The sequence below is a fragment of the Conger conger genome, chromosome 9, assembly GCF_963514075.1.
Source record: "Conger conger chromosome 9, fConCon1.1, whole genome shotgun sequence".
NCBI lineage: Eukaryota > Metazoa > Chordata > Actinopteri > Anguilliformes > Congridae > Conger > Conger conger.
In genome coordinates, this window is record NC_083768.1 from 40,785,896 (window position 1) to 40,799,710 (window position 13,815).

At 39.4% G+C, this 13,815-nt stretch overlaps 1 protein-coding gene across 1 annotated transcript; it reads right to left on the reverse strand.

Annotated features, from left to right (window-relative positions):
• Positions 1-4,702: 4,702 nt before the first annotated feature.
• Positions 4,703-12,937, reverse strand: LOC133137530 (uncharacterized). The gene is made up of 8 exons (XM_061255856.1): positions 12,856-12,937; positions 11,765-12,067; positions 11,099-11,398; positions 8,679-8,777; positions 8,157-8,187; positions 8,024-8,067; positions 7,057-7,097; positions 4,703-5,882 (listed from the first exon to the last, which is right to left on the reverse strand). The coding sequence occupies exons 1-8, from the start codon at positions 12,932-12,934 to the stop codon at positions 5,811-5,813; spliced, it is 969 nt and encodes a 322-aa protein (XP_061111840.1). The 5' UTR covers positions 12,935-12,937; the 3' UTR covers positions 4,703-5,810.
• Positions 12,938-13,815: the final 878 nt, after the last annotated feature.

A 13,815-nucleotide genomic window follows, 5' to 3' on the forward strand; every position in this document is an offset into this window, starting at 1 on the left:
TCTTGAAAAAAATGCATATAGTTTGTCGTAGATTTCACAATATCTTTAATATTTAATATTCATGAGAGTGGAATGACAACTTATTGAATGTGTTCAGATATTTTACAGATATGCAGGATATACATAATTATTATTATTGTTATTATTGTTATATAATAATAATACTAATAATAATAATAATAATAATAATAATAATAATAATAATAATAATAATCGTCATAATAATACATTTTACAATAGCCTGTATAGTTTCGCAGACGCAGATTAAGCCTAGTCCTAGACTAAATTCAATATTGAGTGGTGATTCTCCATACAAAACTCAATTTAACCTGTGCTCTTGAAACCGGCCCAGTAATTGTGGAGGTGGCATATTTTGAATGTGATCACGACAAGATGTTTTCTCAAAATGTTAACGGCTATTATGCACTTTAATGCATCCCATTTGCCCAGCTCTTGCACGGTATTGTTTGTGATTATTGATATGATTACAGTAAAAATGTATACGTTACTGTATTCAAAAAATTAAATAGGCTGCGCATTGCATATTGAGACAAATTTCAACTAGAGTGATAATAAAGAATACATTTAATATATTTTTTAAACTTACCTTTCAAAGCATAAACGTAACAGAGCAGAAGTAATGTGACGCGCATTTTGAGTGTCTCTGAATTAGTTCCAGCCCATGTCCCCTGCATGGAAACATTCAGTCAGAAAAAAACATTCTCTTAATATGGGCGCGAGCGTCTTGCCAGACCACAACAGCTAGACAGGAAATGGGGTGCCCGACTCTAGCCTAGATTCAATATGCGTAAACACAGGTAAAGATATTGGTTATTTTTCCAGCCACAGTTGCAATCCCAGAACTTTCAGAATGTATTCATTTTTATCAATTAGGTGCTTTTCATATTTCGAGGATTTGCCATTATGTCAGAAAGAGCTATTTACAACAGAATAAAATAAATAAGATATGTTCACATTCACATTGTGCTTATTATGCTATATTGCAAATAATTAGATGATCAAATAGGCCCTGGTCCTTGTCTTTGTTGTGCAGGTAGCAGTTGAAACTGTACTTCATTCCAGGGTCTTTCAGCGGTTCCACAGCTTCACAGCAAACGAAATGGAGATATTGTTAGAGGTGGCGCTGAAAAAAGAAACATTATTTTCCAGTTTTAGGACTACGGTGTCCAACAAAACCATGGTTAAATATCGCTCCAGCACACAGAGAGAGTGGGAAATCGTCAGTTTATGAATATCATTTCAAAGGCAATTAGGCAACATGTTCAATCAAGTGCAACATGCATCCTTCGCAATTTATAATTTTATTATTTGCATGAAAACTGTGCCATTAATGTGGTATTTTAGCAATATTATTGAGATGTAACTACTAGCAACAGCTGATTTCAGAGGCTTGCGGTCGTAACAGTGGTGGCCACTTGCGGAGTGAGCTGAGGCTACGGTATAGCTAAGGGTGGTCCAGACCAACCTTACGAAAGTACGACGTACAGAAGGTATACTTAGCGAAGAACGCTTCGGGAAACACACTGAAACGTGAAGGTAGAGCTTAAGGTACAACTTACGAACGACGTAGCGTTAAGAAGGCTTCGGGAAACGCACTCCTGTCCATTCTTATCTGACGTCTCTCATTAACAAGGCCTTTCTGTCTGCAGAAATGCTGCTCACTTTTGCACAATTCTTTGCAAACTCTTGAAACTAGTGTGCCTGATAATCCCAGGAAATCTGAGATACTCAAACCATCCTGTCTGCCACCAACAATCATTCCACGGTCAAAGTCACTTAAATCACATTTTTTTCCCCATTCTGATGGTTAAAGTGAACATTAACTGAAGCTCCTGGCCGATATCTACGTGATTGTATGCATGTAATCACATGAATAAGTAGGTGTAATAAAGTAAAAATGTTCCTAATAAAGTGCTCAGTGAGCGTATGGCTGAGTGGCTCTTTACTATATCTCTGAGAAAAATGATTTTCATGTAATTATACAGAAATTCATTGAATATCTTGTTTTGATCATTAAAAGTACAATTGTTACTAGATGTGAGTGTGCATGGCCATGCTTCAGAGAGAGAGAGAGAGAGAGAGAGAGAGAGAGAGAGAGAGAGAGAGAGAGAGAGAGTGTGTGTGTCTGTGTGGGTGTGTCTGTGTGTGTGTACGTGTGTGTCTTCAACCACCAAGTTCACCTCAGAGGTCATCATCGAGCAACACTATGCAGATGATTTTTCCCGAGCAGCCCACACAACAGAGGCCCTACAAAACACCTCCTCAGCAGCTGTAACTGCACACAGGAGAATGGGACTGACCATCAACACCGAAAACACGGAGATAATCTGTCAGATGAGCGCCAGCCTTCCCCGCCAGCCAACAACCTTCACAGTGCAAGGCCTTCAAATACTGAGCTTTTCAAAGCATAATAACTGACAACTGCATAAGTGCCGCCTCAAACAAGCCTCGGCGTCTTTTGGTCGTCTTAGGAGAAGGTTTTCCTGAACAGCAACCGCAAAATTAATTAATACGGGTTCATTTTGACCCATGTCGTGCGTTCTAGGGGTTGTCATACGAAAACACTTCTAAAACTAAAAACAAAAACAAAAAAAATGTATTTCATGATGTATATGCAAAAAGAAAAAAGAAAAAGAAGAGCTTATTTGAAAATTACAAATAAACTCGCCTGGGTCTATTTGGACCCATGTTGTGCATTCTAGAGTTAAACACTGCGACTTAATTCTACGGGCTCGGGGTACAAGACGCCTGACAGGAAGTGGTCTCGCGGATGCGCACAACCGTCGCAGATGGCTGGAACGCGCCACGCCCTGACATTTCGCTGAAGGTCCGGAAACTGCGGCCATATTTTCCACGCCAAGATTTCAAAACGGCACCTGGGAGGTAGGTCTAAAAGGCCCCTGAAAGGTCTATGACACTTCCTCGTACGTCTCTGGATAAGAGCGTCTGCCTAAATGCCTGTAATGTAATGCAATGCCAGGCTGAGCAGTTCTGAAATTGACAAAGACTCTTCTCCGACATTACACAACTTTAACAAATGACCTTTATCGGATGTTGTGTTTAGACAACAATGCCTGCATGCACATTTTCTGTATAAGAACACATTGTTGGTCTTGGTCATTGTAGATAGACAGACAGCCAGACACACACACACACACACACACACACACACACACGCACACAAACACACACACAACATTTACATGACATTTCTGTCATTTGGCAGACGCTTTTAATCCAAAGCGAAATACAAGTGCATAGGTTCTTCCGCAAGTTAAAGCGCACAATTTAATGATTTGATGATTTCGTTATGGTTTTGGTACTGTCCATCGCATCAATTGCTGCCAGCTATCCTCTACGCCACTCAGTTCTGCATGCCATAAGTACGGTTCGAGGTAACGTCTAACCTGCAAATGTGTTTTACCGCCACCAGTCGTGATTATTATTATTTTTTAGCAAAGTCTTATTTCTGAGTCTGCCAGTGATTTTCTTGCTTTTTCACGGCTCTCCAAACCGCTGTACTTGATGCATCCAGTCGTGTGGAGTCTTCATTTTACAGATGAGTTATTTCTCAGCCGTAGTCAGTCTTCTGGTCTTCACGGTGGTCTGTGCCTCCGTACTCCAAATCCAATCGCCACACATAAGGCTGGACCCAAGACTAGACATACACTGCTCTTTTCTGTGTGAACAATCCATGCGAAAGGGAACACTTGGGAAAGAGTTAACACCTGTCAGTCATCCGTCATCTTACAGTGCCCTGAAAAAGTATTCGCCCCTCTTACGGATTTCATCTGTTGCATATTTGCCACACTGAATGGTTTCAGATCTTTAGACAAAATGTAATATTAAACATATGAGAACCTGAGTAAACACAAGACATATTTTTAAGGTTATTAGTTTGTTTATTTAATGAGAGAGAAAAAAGGTATTGCCCCTTAAACTGGTTGCACCACATTTAGCAGCAAGATCACCACCATGCACGTATAATTTTATATCACACCTTCTAACCCCTGTGGTTGGATTTTAGCCAACTCTTCTTATTTTTTTCAGTCAGAGAAATTGATTGGTTTTCGAGCACAAACTTCCCATTGCAGGTCCTGCCACAGTATTTCTATTGGGTTCATGTCAGGCCACTCCAAAACTGTTGGAATTGCTGAGATGTGGAATTGCTGTTGTGTGTGGAGTGAAGTGAGTCGACTGACATTTACGTTGTATGTGGAGACTATTGCGCATATCCCCACTAGAGGGAGCAATTGCCTATTTTTTGACTGTCAGCGTTGACTAAATAAAACCGAGAGGTGGCTGAAATATCTGAAAACGACAGCAAATGTATGAATTATTTTGTATAATAGCCTTTAGTCATTTTGTCTTATGTCATTTTCATAAAGAAAAAAAAAGCATCAGCAGTTGTTTTTTTGTTTGATTTTTTTAAAGAAAAGTTCCAAACAGTTCTTGAACAGGAGATGATCGTGTTCCTTGGTGATTTATCATAAGTCATTTTAGCAGCCAATGGAAAGGAAGCAGAATTTTGAATGAAAGAAAGAGCGCCGTACCTCGTGGTTTTAGGTGTCTAATCTGTCATAGATATCTGTCATATTCATACCTGGCTGCTAAACTCGCCTACTGATATCCATTATATCGTAACGCTAGACAGATAGCTTGGTTTCCGTTCAGTGAGAGCTTGGTTTCCGTTCAGTGAGTGCTAAAAAGAACAGACTGAGGCCACGGGGACAGCTGATACTGCTGACAGAGTTCACTGATGATCCACGGCCTGTCTCGGTCGTGTCTGAGTCAGCTCGCTTCTTCAGACAAATTAAGACCTGGGTTTACAGTAACGTCGCTGTGCAACACACGTGAAGACATAACCCATATCACAACAGGAATATTACTTTGAATACATTTTTTACATGTATGAATACTCTTGTACTATGACAGCTAAATGCATCTCAATATAGATGTATAATCATCCATAATTGAAACACGCACAGTTAACATGAAAACATGACAGAATAATCAGCATAATCCAGAAACAATTAAAGTGAGACAAAAGCGTGGAATGATACTCACGACTGCCAGCAGCACAGACTGCATTGGCACCTTAATACCGTTATACATACAGGCTAATTAAAACACAAATACTACAACCATTTGCCAGACGTTTGTGTGTGCCTGTCTTTGCCTGATCCTGTTGGGCCCGGGTACACTATGGAGGACTATAAACGTGATTTTCATTCAGATTATTGATGTACTACAGAAACAGACAAGAAACTCTGTGCCTGTCCAGATACGAAAAAAAGAATCACTGTACGTTCGCCAGATAGTTCTGTGCGGGAGGCTGAGGCAAATATTGTGTTGTGTGTTAGAGACACTCAGAATCTCTCATGAAAAGCTTAGCGTAGTTGGATGCCATAGTACTATCCACTGCAGTCCCCTTAACTTGTAAAAAGAAATCATTTTAGAATTCAAAGTAATTGTTCTGCAGTCCTGGGGCTAAATCTTTAAAAGAGCTGCAGTACTTGTTAAAAACACAGAGAGGGAGCTGCTACTCACTGAGAAAGTAGACAGGAGTATAATGTACAGACCTTACGCATCAAGGAATACCAATAACCGCTATTTGTCATTTCGCATTTGAATTAAGCTTGATTAAATATGGTAACAAGCCCTAAGCAATAGCATTATGAGGGGTTTCAAATCAGAAGATCAGATGGCAGAATTTATTTGGAACTAGAAAAATAGGCTATGTCTCTATTTTGCAACGCCCGACAAACTGGCCGGAACATTTTACTCATTCAGTGCAACACAGTAGGCCTGTGTGTCCGTCGAGCTAAACTTGCTTCTTCCAAACTGGCGTACTGCACCTCCTGTGGAAAACAAAATGTCCTGTTAGGGTCCGCTTTTCAACATTTGAGAGGGGTGTGTGGGGGGTTGGACCCAAAATGCATGACTCAGACAGAGATGTCAAAGTCCTGCAGTAGTGCAGACAGACGGTACGCAGGCTTGGGGTCGATGACAGCGCAAGAATCAAGACCGAAGTCCACTCCATGGGGCAAAAGCACAAACACAGCAGGCAAAGTATGTGGTACAGGCTGGCAATGGCCAACAAAAGAGGAGTCAATAACAATGGTCAATAAACAGGCATGGATCTTAACGGGTAGACAATCGCTTGCCAAACCGCTTAAAAGTGCACTGACAAACAGGAGGCAACAATTTTGCCAAGGCATGACGTGTTACTGAGCGTATATGCAGGTGTAGACAGGAGCAGACAATTAGCTTGAGAGCAGCATGAGAATGGAAATCAGGTGTGGAGGACTGACAAGTTAACGAGATAATTAGTAATCGTTAGCAATAAATCTGCCTAGCGTTAGTAAATTAGTACATAACATGCACACGAAACGTAAGGTAAACATGAACACATGGTTGGAATGTTAGTATTACCCATCCTGATGTAGCGTTAGTAGATTAGTAAGAAGACAAGGGAAATTGAAACAATTAGGGAAGCGTGAGTGACAGAAAGGGAGAGAGAGAAAGCTTGAACGCAAGGTTTGCAGAAAGACACGAAAAAGTGTACGCTAAACAATGAACGGAACAACTTAACATGAAACATCATAAATCGTGACATAAATTTGCGAACTGCGACATGAATAAACTACATAACGTGACATGACAAGACTAACAATTAAATCGTAACAACTAAACATGAAACGTAACATGACATGAAAATGAAACGTAACAAGAAATACAACATAAAAACGTGGCCAGACTAGACTAACATAATACTTGACATGACAATAATGTAACTAAGACAATAACTAAACATAAAACATAACGTGACAAGCATAAAACGTGACAATTTTATTTCCACACATGCAAATCTCTACTTTGACAAGTCCAGTTTAAAAACTACTAGAGTATGACTAGAGTACTATGTATGATTACCGAAAGGGAGTGCCTGTGGTTTTGGTAGAGTTATAATATAGCCTGAGACCGTGCCGTACGTTTTGGCAGTAAAGGATGCCTATACTTGCGTATACATACCGAAATAGTCTGATCAATCGGCGATCCCCTTCGTTGCTTCCCTGTGAATTTCAATAGTTAACTTAAGACGTTTTTAAAAACAGTTTTCTTTTCGAAAATGACATATCAAGATACCATGAGAAAAAAACCACATTAAACACCATGAAAAGTGTGTAGTTGCCATTTCAGCCTATCCATTCCTTCACGGGTAGTCCGTTCAGTTCGTGTTTCTCGAAACATGGCGCATTCCAACGTGGCCGTCATTGACAATCTCGTACGGTGTATAATCCAATATGGAGCACACGTACTGTATTAAGCCCTATTCGGACAGGATTCGTTTCCAGGACAATGCGAATAAAGTCACTGTTATCACACGACATCTTAAATATAAACAGGATAAGAGATTTCTGTAATTGCTCTCCAAAATTACATAGGGAGTGCATAATCGGTCTGGTTGTCGTCACCACGTTGCTTCCGCGACTTGTATGCGTGCATGCTTGCCCGGCAAAACAAACAAGCATGGCTTCAAAAGTAAAGAAAACTCGCAATTACGGCAGAGAGGTGACCTGGGTATTCTTCCGGTGTGGGGTGAACGCCGCAACCCACAACATTCGAAAAAAAATGTTACACAACCATACCGTTTGGGAATTTGAAGAGACAAATAACCATCAGTAAAGAATGCCTTCGGTGATTCCACTAAATGTAAAGAACATATCGGACGGAGGAACTTCATCAAAACAATACCTTCGCCGCCAGAGTTGTCTATTCGGACTGGACTAGTTTCACGTGGGGACTGGCGTGGGGTAAAGTAAAAATTCCACCGAAGAAAACCACTCGGCAATTCAGTAACTTGGGGTCATGCTGGTATAATAGGCTACTGGACCAGTGCGATTATGTCATACGCATCCGTGAGTTTCGGAACAATTTACAAACATGTCATTGGAATCTGATCATTTTATTGTAAATAACATTAAACAACCGCACTTACCAGAACGGTGTCCGGGCTCCAAGTTCCTGGTTATTCTCTGTTCCCTGAAGTTGAGATAGAAAGCATATTACATATTGCATCGCTAGTTTTACGCGTTAAACACAAAAATGAAGGTCAAGAATCGAATACGAACCGTGAGTCTCCATTGCTTCTCACAGAACGACCTGAAAGATCGATAGAAAAGCAATAATAAGGAAGCGCCTATCTGGTTACATCCACATGCAATGCAATCAGAAATGGGCATCCTATGCTTTTTGAATTACACTACAAATATATACTATGCAATGGTAAAATGAATCTCATGTGGCGTTAATATTTAATATAGTTTAATATAGTTTATTGTTTAAACTTGGAAACAATCCTCTCAGAGCCAAATGGAACCCTCCGATCAATACCACCGCTTATCACCCAAGCATGAGATCAGATCAGATTTTATATTAGATTTGATTTGGATCAAAGGGTTACATTTTCGGTCTTAAAACCGCATTGCGTTCTAAATGCAGCCTCACATATTAGAAGCAACTAGTTCTGCACGTTTAGACGCAAAGCTCCCGCTTGAAAAAAAATGTATGAGCATGGCTGTTAACAGCCGTGTAATGTCATTTAAAGAGGCAATGAACAGTAGGCTGAGTGGAATCCAGGTGTCCTTAGTTACCGCGATGTAAGGAGACAGAGATGCAGATCGCCACGATGACGGTGAGGGCCGCTCCAGCCAGAGCTCCGTAGAGGAGCACCGCGCATGCGTCAGGGTTCCCTGTAACGCAGACCTCAGATAGTCAAATTTACCCGTGCCTTTGGGCTGGAAAGGGGCACTGCGTATTGGTCTTTTTAGAAAATGCCTTTATTTAAATAAATCAATATATTGTCAAGTGTTTCAATATCGCTTCCGTATATTGTGTCCCATAGGATCACCTTTGAGTCAGGCTTTATTGAGCTGGATCTTTCACAGCATGCTATCATGTTCATCTCAATTCCAGTATAACCAATATACGTTACAGTATGTGGTTGCCATTTACCAATTAAAGGGGAACTCTTTTTTGTGCTATAACGATATGGTTTTTATAGATCCTCTGTAAGCAGTGGCCATATCAAACCTATCTGAAAGATGAGGTTTTTCATGTAAATTTTATTCTATTTAAAAAAAACAGCATTTAGGCAAAATTACCTTAAAAACTAAAACGCAATTTAAAATTTGACGCTGAACTGAACTGAACTGTATTTTAAACCTATAGCAGATTAAATCTGTGGGCTGTCAAATAAAAGTATTATTATAATTATTATAATTATTATAATTATTATAATTATTATTGTTATTATTATTATTATTATTATTTAAATATTTATGTAAAGTTTTTTTTATTAATTCCGACTGAAAAATATTTGATATTATTCTAAGTGGCATAAAAGTTTTTCTTTTTTTACCCTTTCCTATGAAGAGTTATAGCAATTAAGATAAGTGACTGACATAGATCACTCAAACCACACTCTTAAAAATAACAATTTAATGCATGCTTATCTCCCTATATTATTGTCACTGTTAATAGATATTATTATTATTATTATTATTATTATTATTATGTGTGAAATTAACAATAAATATTAATCTGATAATAAAAATGTAATCAGATTTTAATGTCATATTCTGGGATTTCTGAAGAAATATTATTATCTAAAATCAGTTTTATATATTTTTATCAAACACAGCATGAAAGGCCTGAATTGGTTTGGAACATGAAAACACCAAGCATTGTGTTTCAAAATCAAAAATAGATGAACCTCACAGAAATAATAGGGCAATAACAACCAGGAATGTTGTTTTAATGTGCATGACAGATAGATATTTGCAAGGTATTTCTACTGTATAAGTTTCATATGTGTAAACTGTGTGTAAAATATTTATTTACTCATTTATTTGTGTCTTATATGCCCTGCAATGATATTGGAGTTTCATTTCATTCGTTTTTACAAACAAAAACACAAGCATGCACACACGTACACGCACACGCACACACACTCCAATTTGGCAAACTCCATATTCTTCTCATTTTTCTCATTTTGCAGTACTGACCCGGGGAATCAATCTGGGTAGGGAGTGAAAGGGATTGTGTAGCCAATCAGAGCCAGTTTCATGGGTTTACACATCTATGTGATCTTTCGTCAAAGTCTCTTTTAAATTTAAGGTGACAGTGCTATTCCTAAAGATAGCCAAACTCACAAACTACAAACTGAAGGTGTACTGGAAGAAAGAAGACGGTTGAAGACTTTAAGAAGCCCAGAAGTGTTGACCAACAAACCACTCAAGTGGGTAACAAATCTAGATGTGACAGTTTAACCGAAGGTTCTTGTTCTCTTATATAACTAATACCTAAGCATCCATCCATCCATCCATTATCCATCCATCCATCCATTATCCGAACCCGCTTATCCTGAACAGGGTCGCAGGAGCCTATCCCAGCATACATTGGGCGAAAGGCAGGAATACACCCTGGACAGGTCGCCAGTCCATCGCAGGGCGCGCACGCGCGCGCGCGCACACACACACACACACACACACACACACACACACACACACACACACACACACACACACACACTTTGGACAAATGAGCCTAACATGCATGTCTTTGGACTGAGGGAGGAACCCGGAGAAAACCCACGCAGACACGAGAAGAACATGCAAACTCCGCACAGAGAGGCCCCGACCGACGGGGATTCGAACCCAGGACCTCCTTGCTGTGAGGCGGCAGTGCTACCCACTGCACCATCCGTGCCGCCCAAATACGTAAGCAATGCTTCAAATATATACACTCACTGAACAGTTAATTAGATATTTATTAGACTTTTTGTTTTTATTTTACTTATTGGGCTTCTGCTGCTGTAGCCTACGTAAGCAAGCGATTTTGAAAATGGATAGATCAGTTGGATGAGTCCTACATGTGTTACAGTGAGGTAATGCACAAATACAGGTACGGCGGTGACAAGTTCAGATCACTGTCCAATTAACGGGTCAATCAAACCTAATTCATAAAGACAGGAATTATATGCCGCGCGGTGAAGCAACAAAATAATATTTACCTTGATTTTGGACGCTTTTTGAAAAGTTCTTCCCAGCATACTCCACCACGCACGTGCACACGACTGCTCTCTCCCACTCCTCCGCAGGAACCAGAACCCGGTTTTGGGCGGACTCTACCACCTCCCCGTCGTCTTTTGTCCAAAAGGACTCGGTAAACCCGCTATCCTCTTCCCCGTCTATGACCCAGAACACGCGAACTTCAGACGGGACGACTCCGGAGACCACACACAGGAGAGGGATGCGGGGTTGGGCGCTACGCGGCCAGAGAATGTCGACCGGAGGGGGCTCGGTTCTATTTGCTGTGGCGAAAAGTCATCAAACAGAGAAGCACACGGTTACAGTATAACTGAACGGCCGGTGTACAGATGATGTGTTCACCCACTTGTGTATATCGTATTAAGATATATAACCCTAAGCGGTTTAGAAAAGCATTTATTAACACCGTTTCCAAATGTAAAACACAGATTCAGCAAGAAAATACAGAAACCCCCATATCAGCAGCTAACATTTAATTAATTAATTAATGTATTAATTCATGTTTTTATTGATTCATTAATTCCCTTGATTTATTTATTTACTCCGAGACTCGTTAAGAGGAGGTGCCCTCGTAAATTATGTATCTCCGTGCAATGAAGATCATTAGCCAATGAATTATATTCTGTCACCTTGTGTCACTATTACAATTGACCCGTTGCCGACGTAGGGCATCGTTAGAGCTGCCAGTGAGCAGTAGTAAGTCCCGGAGTCATTAACGTTTACGTTTTTAATGACCATAAACCATTCAGTCCCTTGTCCGTCACTGACGCAAGTATCGGTGTTATTCATGGTAATAAGCTTCTTGGTCCTGGGGTCTATTTTCGTCCAAACAACGTTGTTGCGAAGTATGCCAATTATTTCCGTACGGCACAGTAACCTGACGGTACCACCATCCTCCACGTTCACCCACCCTGGATATTGGACAACCTGGCCTGGAAATAAATGTGAAATGAATTCATCAAAACACGCTTTTGAAAAGAGCCATTTCCAAACTTTTATGACGATAGGCCTCATATAGCCAATATATCCATTTAGAGGCAATACATCGCAGTACAACTTTTTTAACTGGACGATAAGATATCTTTTTGTAATCTTGAAAAATAAGAACGCATGTAGTTTGTCGTAGATTTTCACAATATTTGTAATGCTTTACGAGAGTGGAATGACAAGTTATTGAATATGTTCATATAATTTACAGATATGCAGGATATACATAATGTTAGGCCTATTATTATTATTGTTATTATTGTTATGTAATAATGATACTACTACTACTACTACTACTACTACTACTACTAATAATAATAATAATAATAATAATAATAATAATAATAATAATACATTTTACAATAGCCTGTGTAGTTTCGCAGACGCAGATTAAGCCTAGTCCTAGACAAAATTCAACTTTGAGTGGTGATTCTCCATACAAAACTCAATTTAGTCCAGACCAATACATTTTCCAGTAAGTGTGGAGGTGGCATATTTTGAATGTGGTCACGAGAAGATCACATTCAAAATGTTAACGGCTATTAAAGTGCACTTTAATGCATCCCATTTGCCCAGCTCTTGCAGGGTATTGTTTGTGGTTATTGATATGATTACACTAGTAATTTATACGTTACTGTATTCAAAAAATTAAATAGGCTGCGTATTGCATATTGAGACAAATTTCTAATAGAGTGATAATAAAGAATACATTTAATATTTTTTTTAAACTTACCTTTCAAAGCATAAACGTAACAGAGCAGAAGTAACGTGACGCGCATTTTGAGAGTGTCTCTGAATTTGTTCCAGCCCATGTCCCCTGCATGGAAACATTCCGTCAGAAAAAAACATTCTCTGAATATGGGCGCGAGCGTCTTGCCAGACCACAACAGCTAGACAGGAAATGGGGTGCCCGACTCTAGCCTAGATTCAATATGCGTAAACACAGGTAAAGATTATATTTAGAGCAAAGAAGGCAAGTCTTGGGGACCCCCGTGTATGCTGGTTTTTGTGCCAACCAGAGTTGCAATCCCAGAATTTTAAAAATGTATTCATTTTTATCAATTCGGTGCTTTTCATATTTCGAGGAATTGTTTACCCTCGTAAGCCATTATGCCAGAAAGAGCTATTTACAGTAGAATAAAAGATATATGTTCACATTCACATTGTGCCTATTATGCTGTATTGCAAATAATTACCCCGAGAACATGTGTCCAAGTGGACACGTATTCATTTCCAATAGAATTTGACACATTGCTAAGGGTCTCTTTGTTACCTCTTTTAAATTAATGAATCTACTCATTTGATATTCAAGGTATTCGTTATTTATCTTGTTTGTGACGATCACAAGTCATCATATTTATTTTTCCTTTCTTAGGCTGCGAATAAAAAACATTTTGGTATTGCAACCGCAAATTTGACAACAAGGGTCATACAGGACCCGTATTAAAGGTACAATAGGTAGGATTTTTGTGGTAAAACACTGTTAGAAGACCATTGTATCAAACATCCCTTCCTATCATTGAAAAAGGCTCACTGCCATGTTCTCTCACCCTCTGCCTGTGTTTATAGTCCTTAAATTCGGTTTTTCAAAGTGTTAATTTGTAGGGCCGTCAAATGTATCAAAACAGTTGAAAAAACTGTTCAAGCTCATTGGTTGAAAATTGATTCTGTCTGCCACAGCCAATGGCGTGGG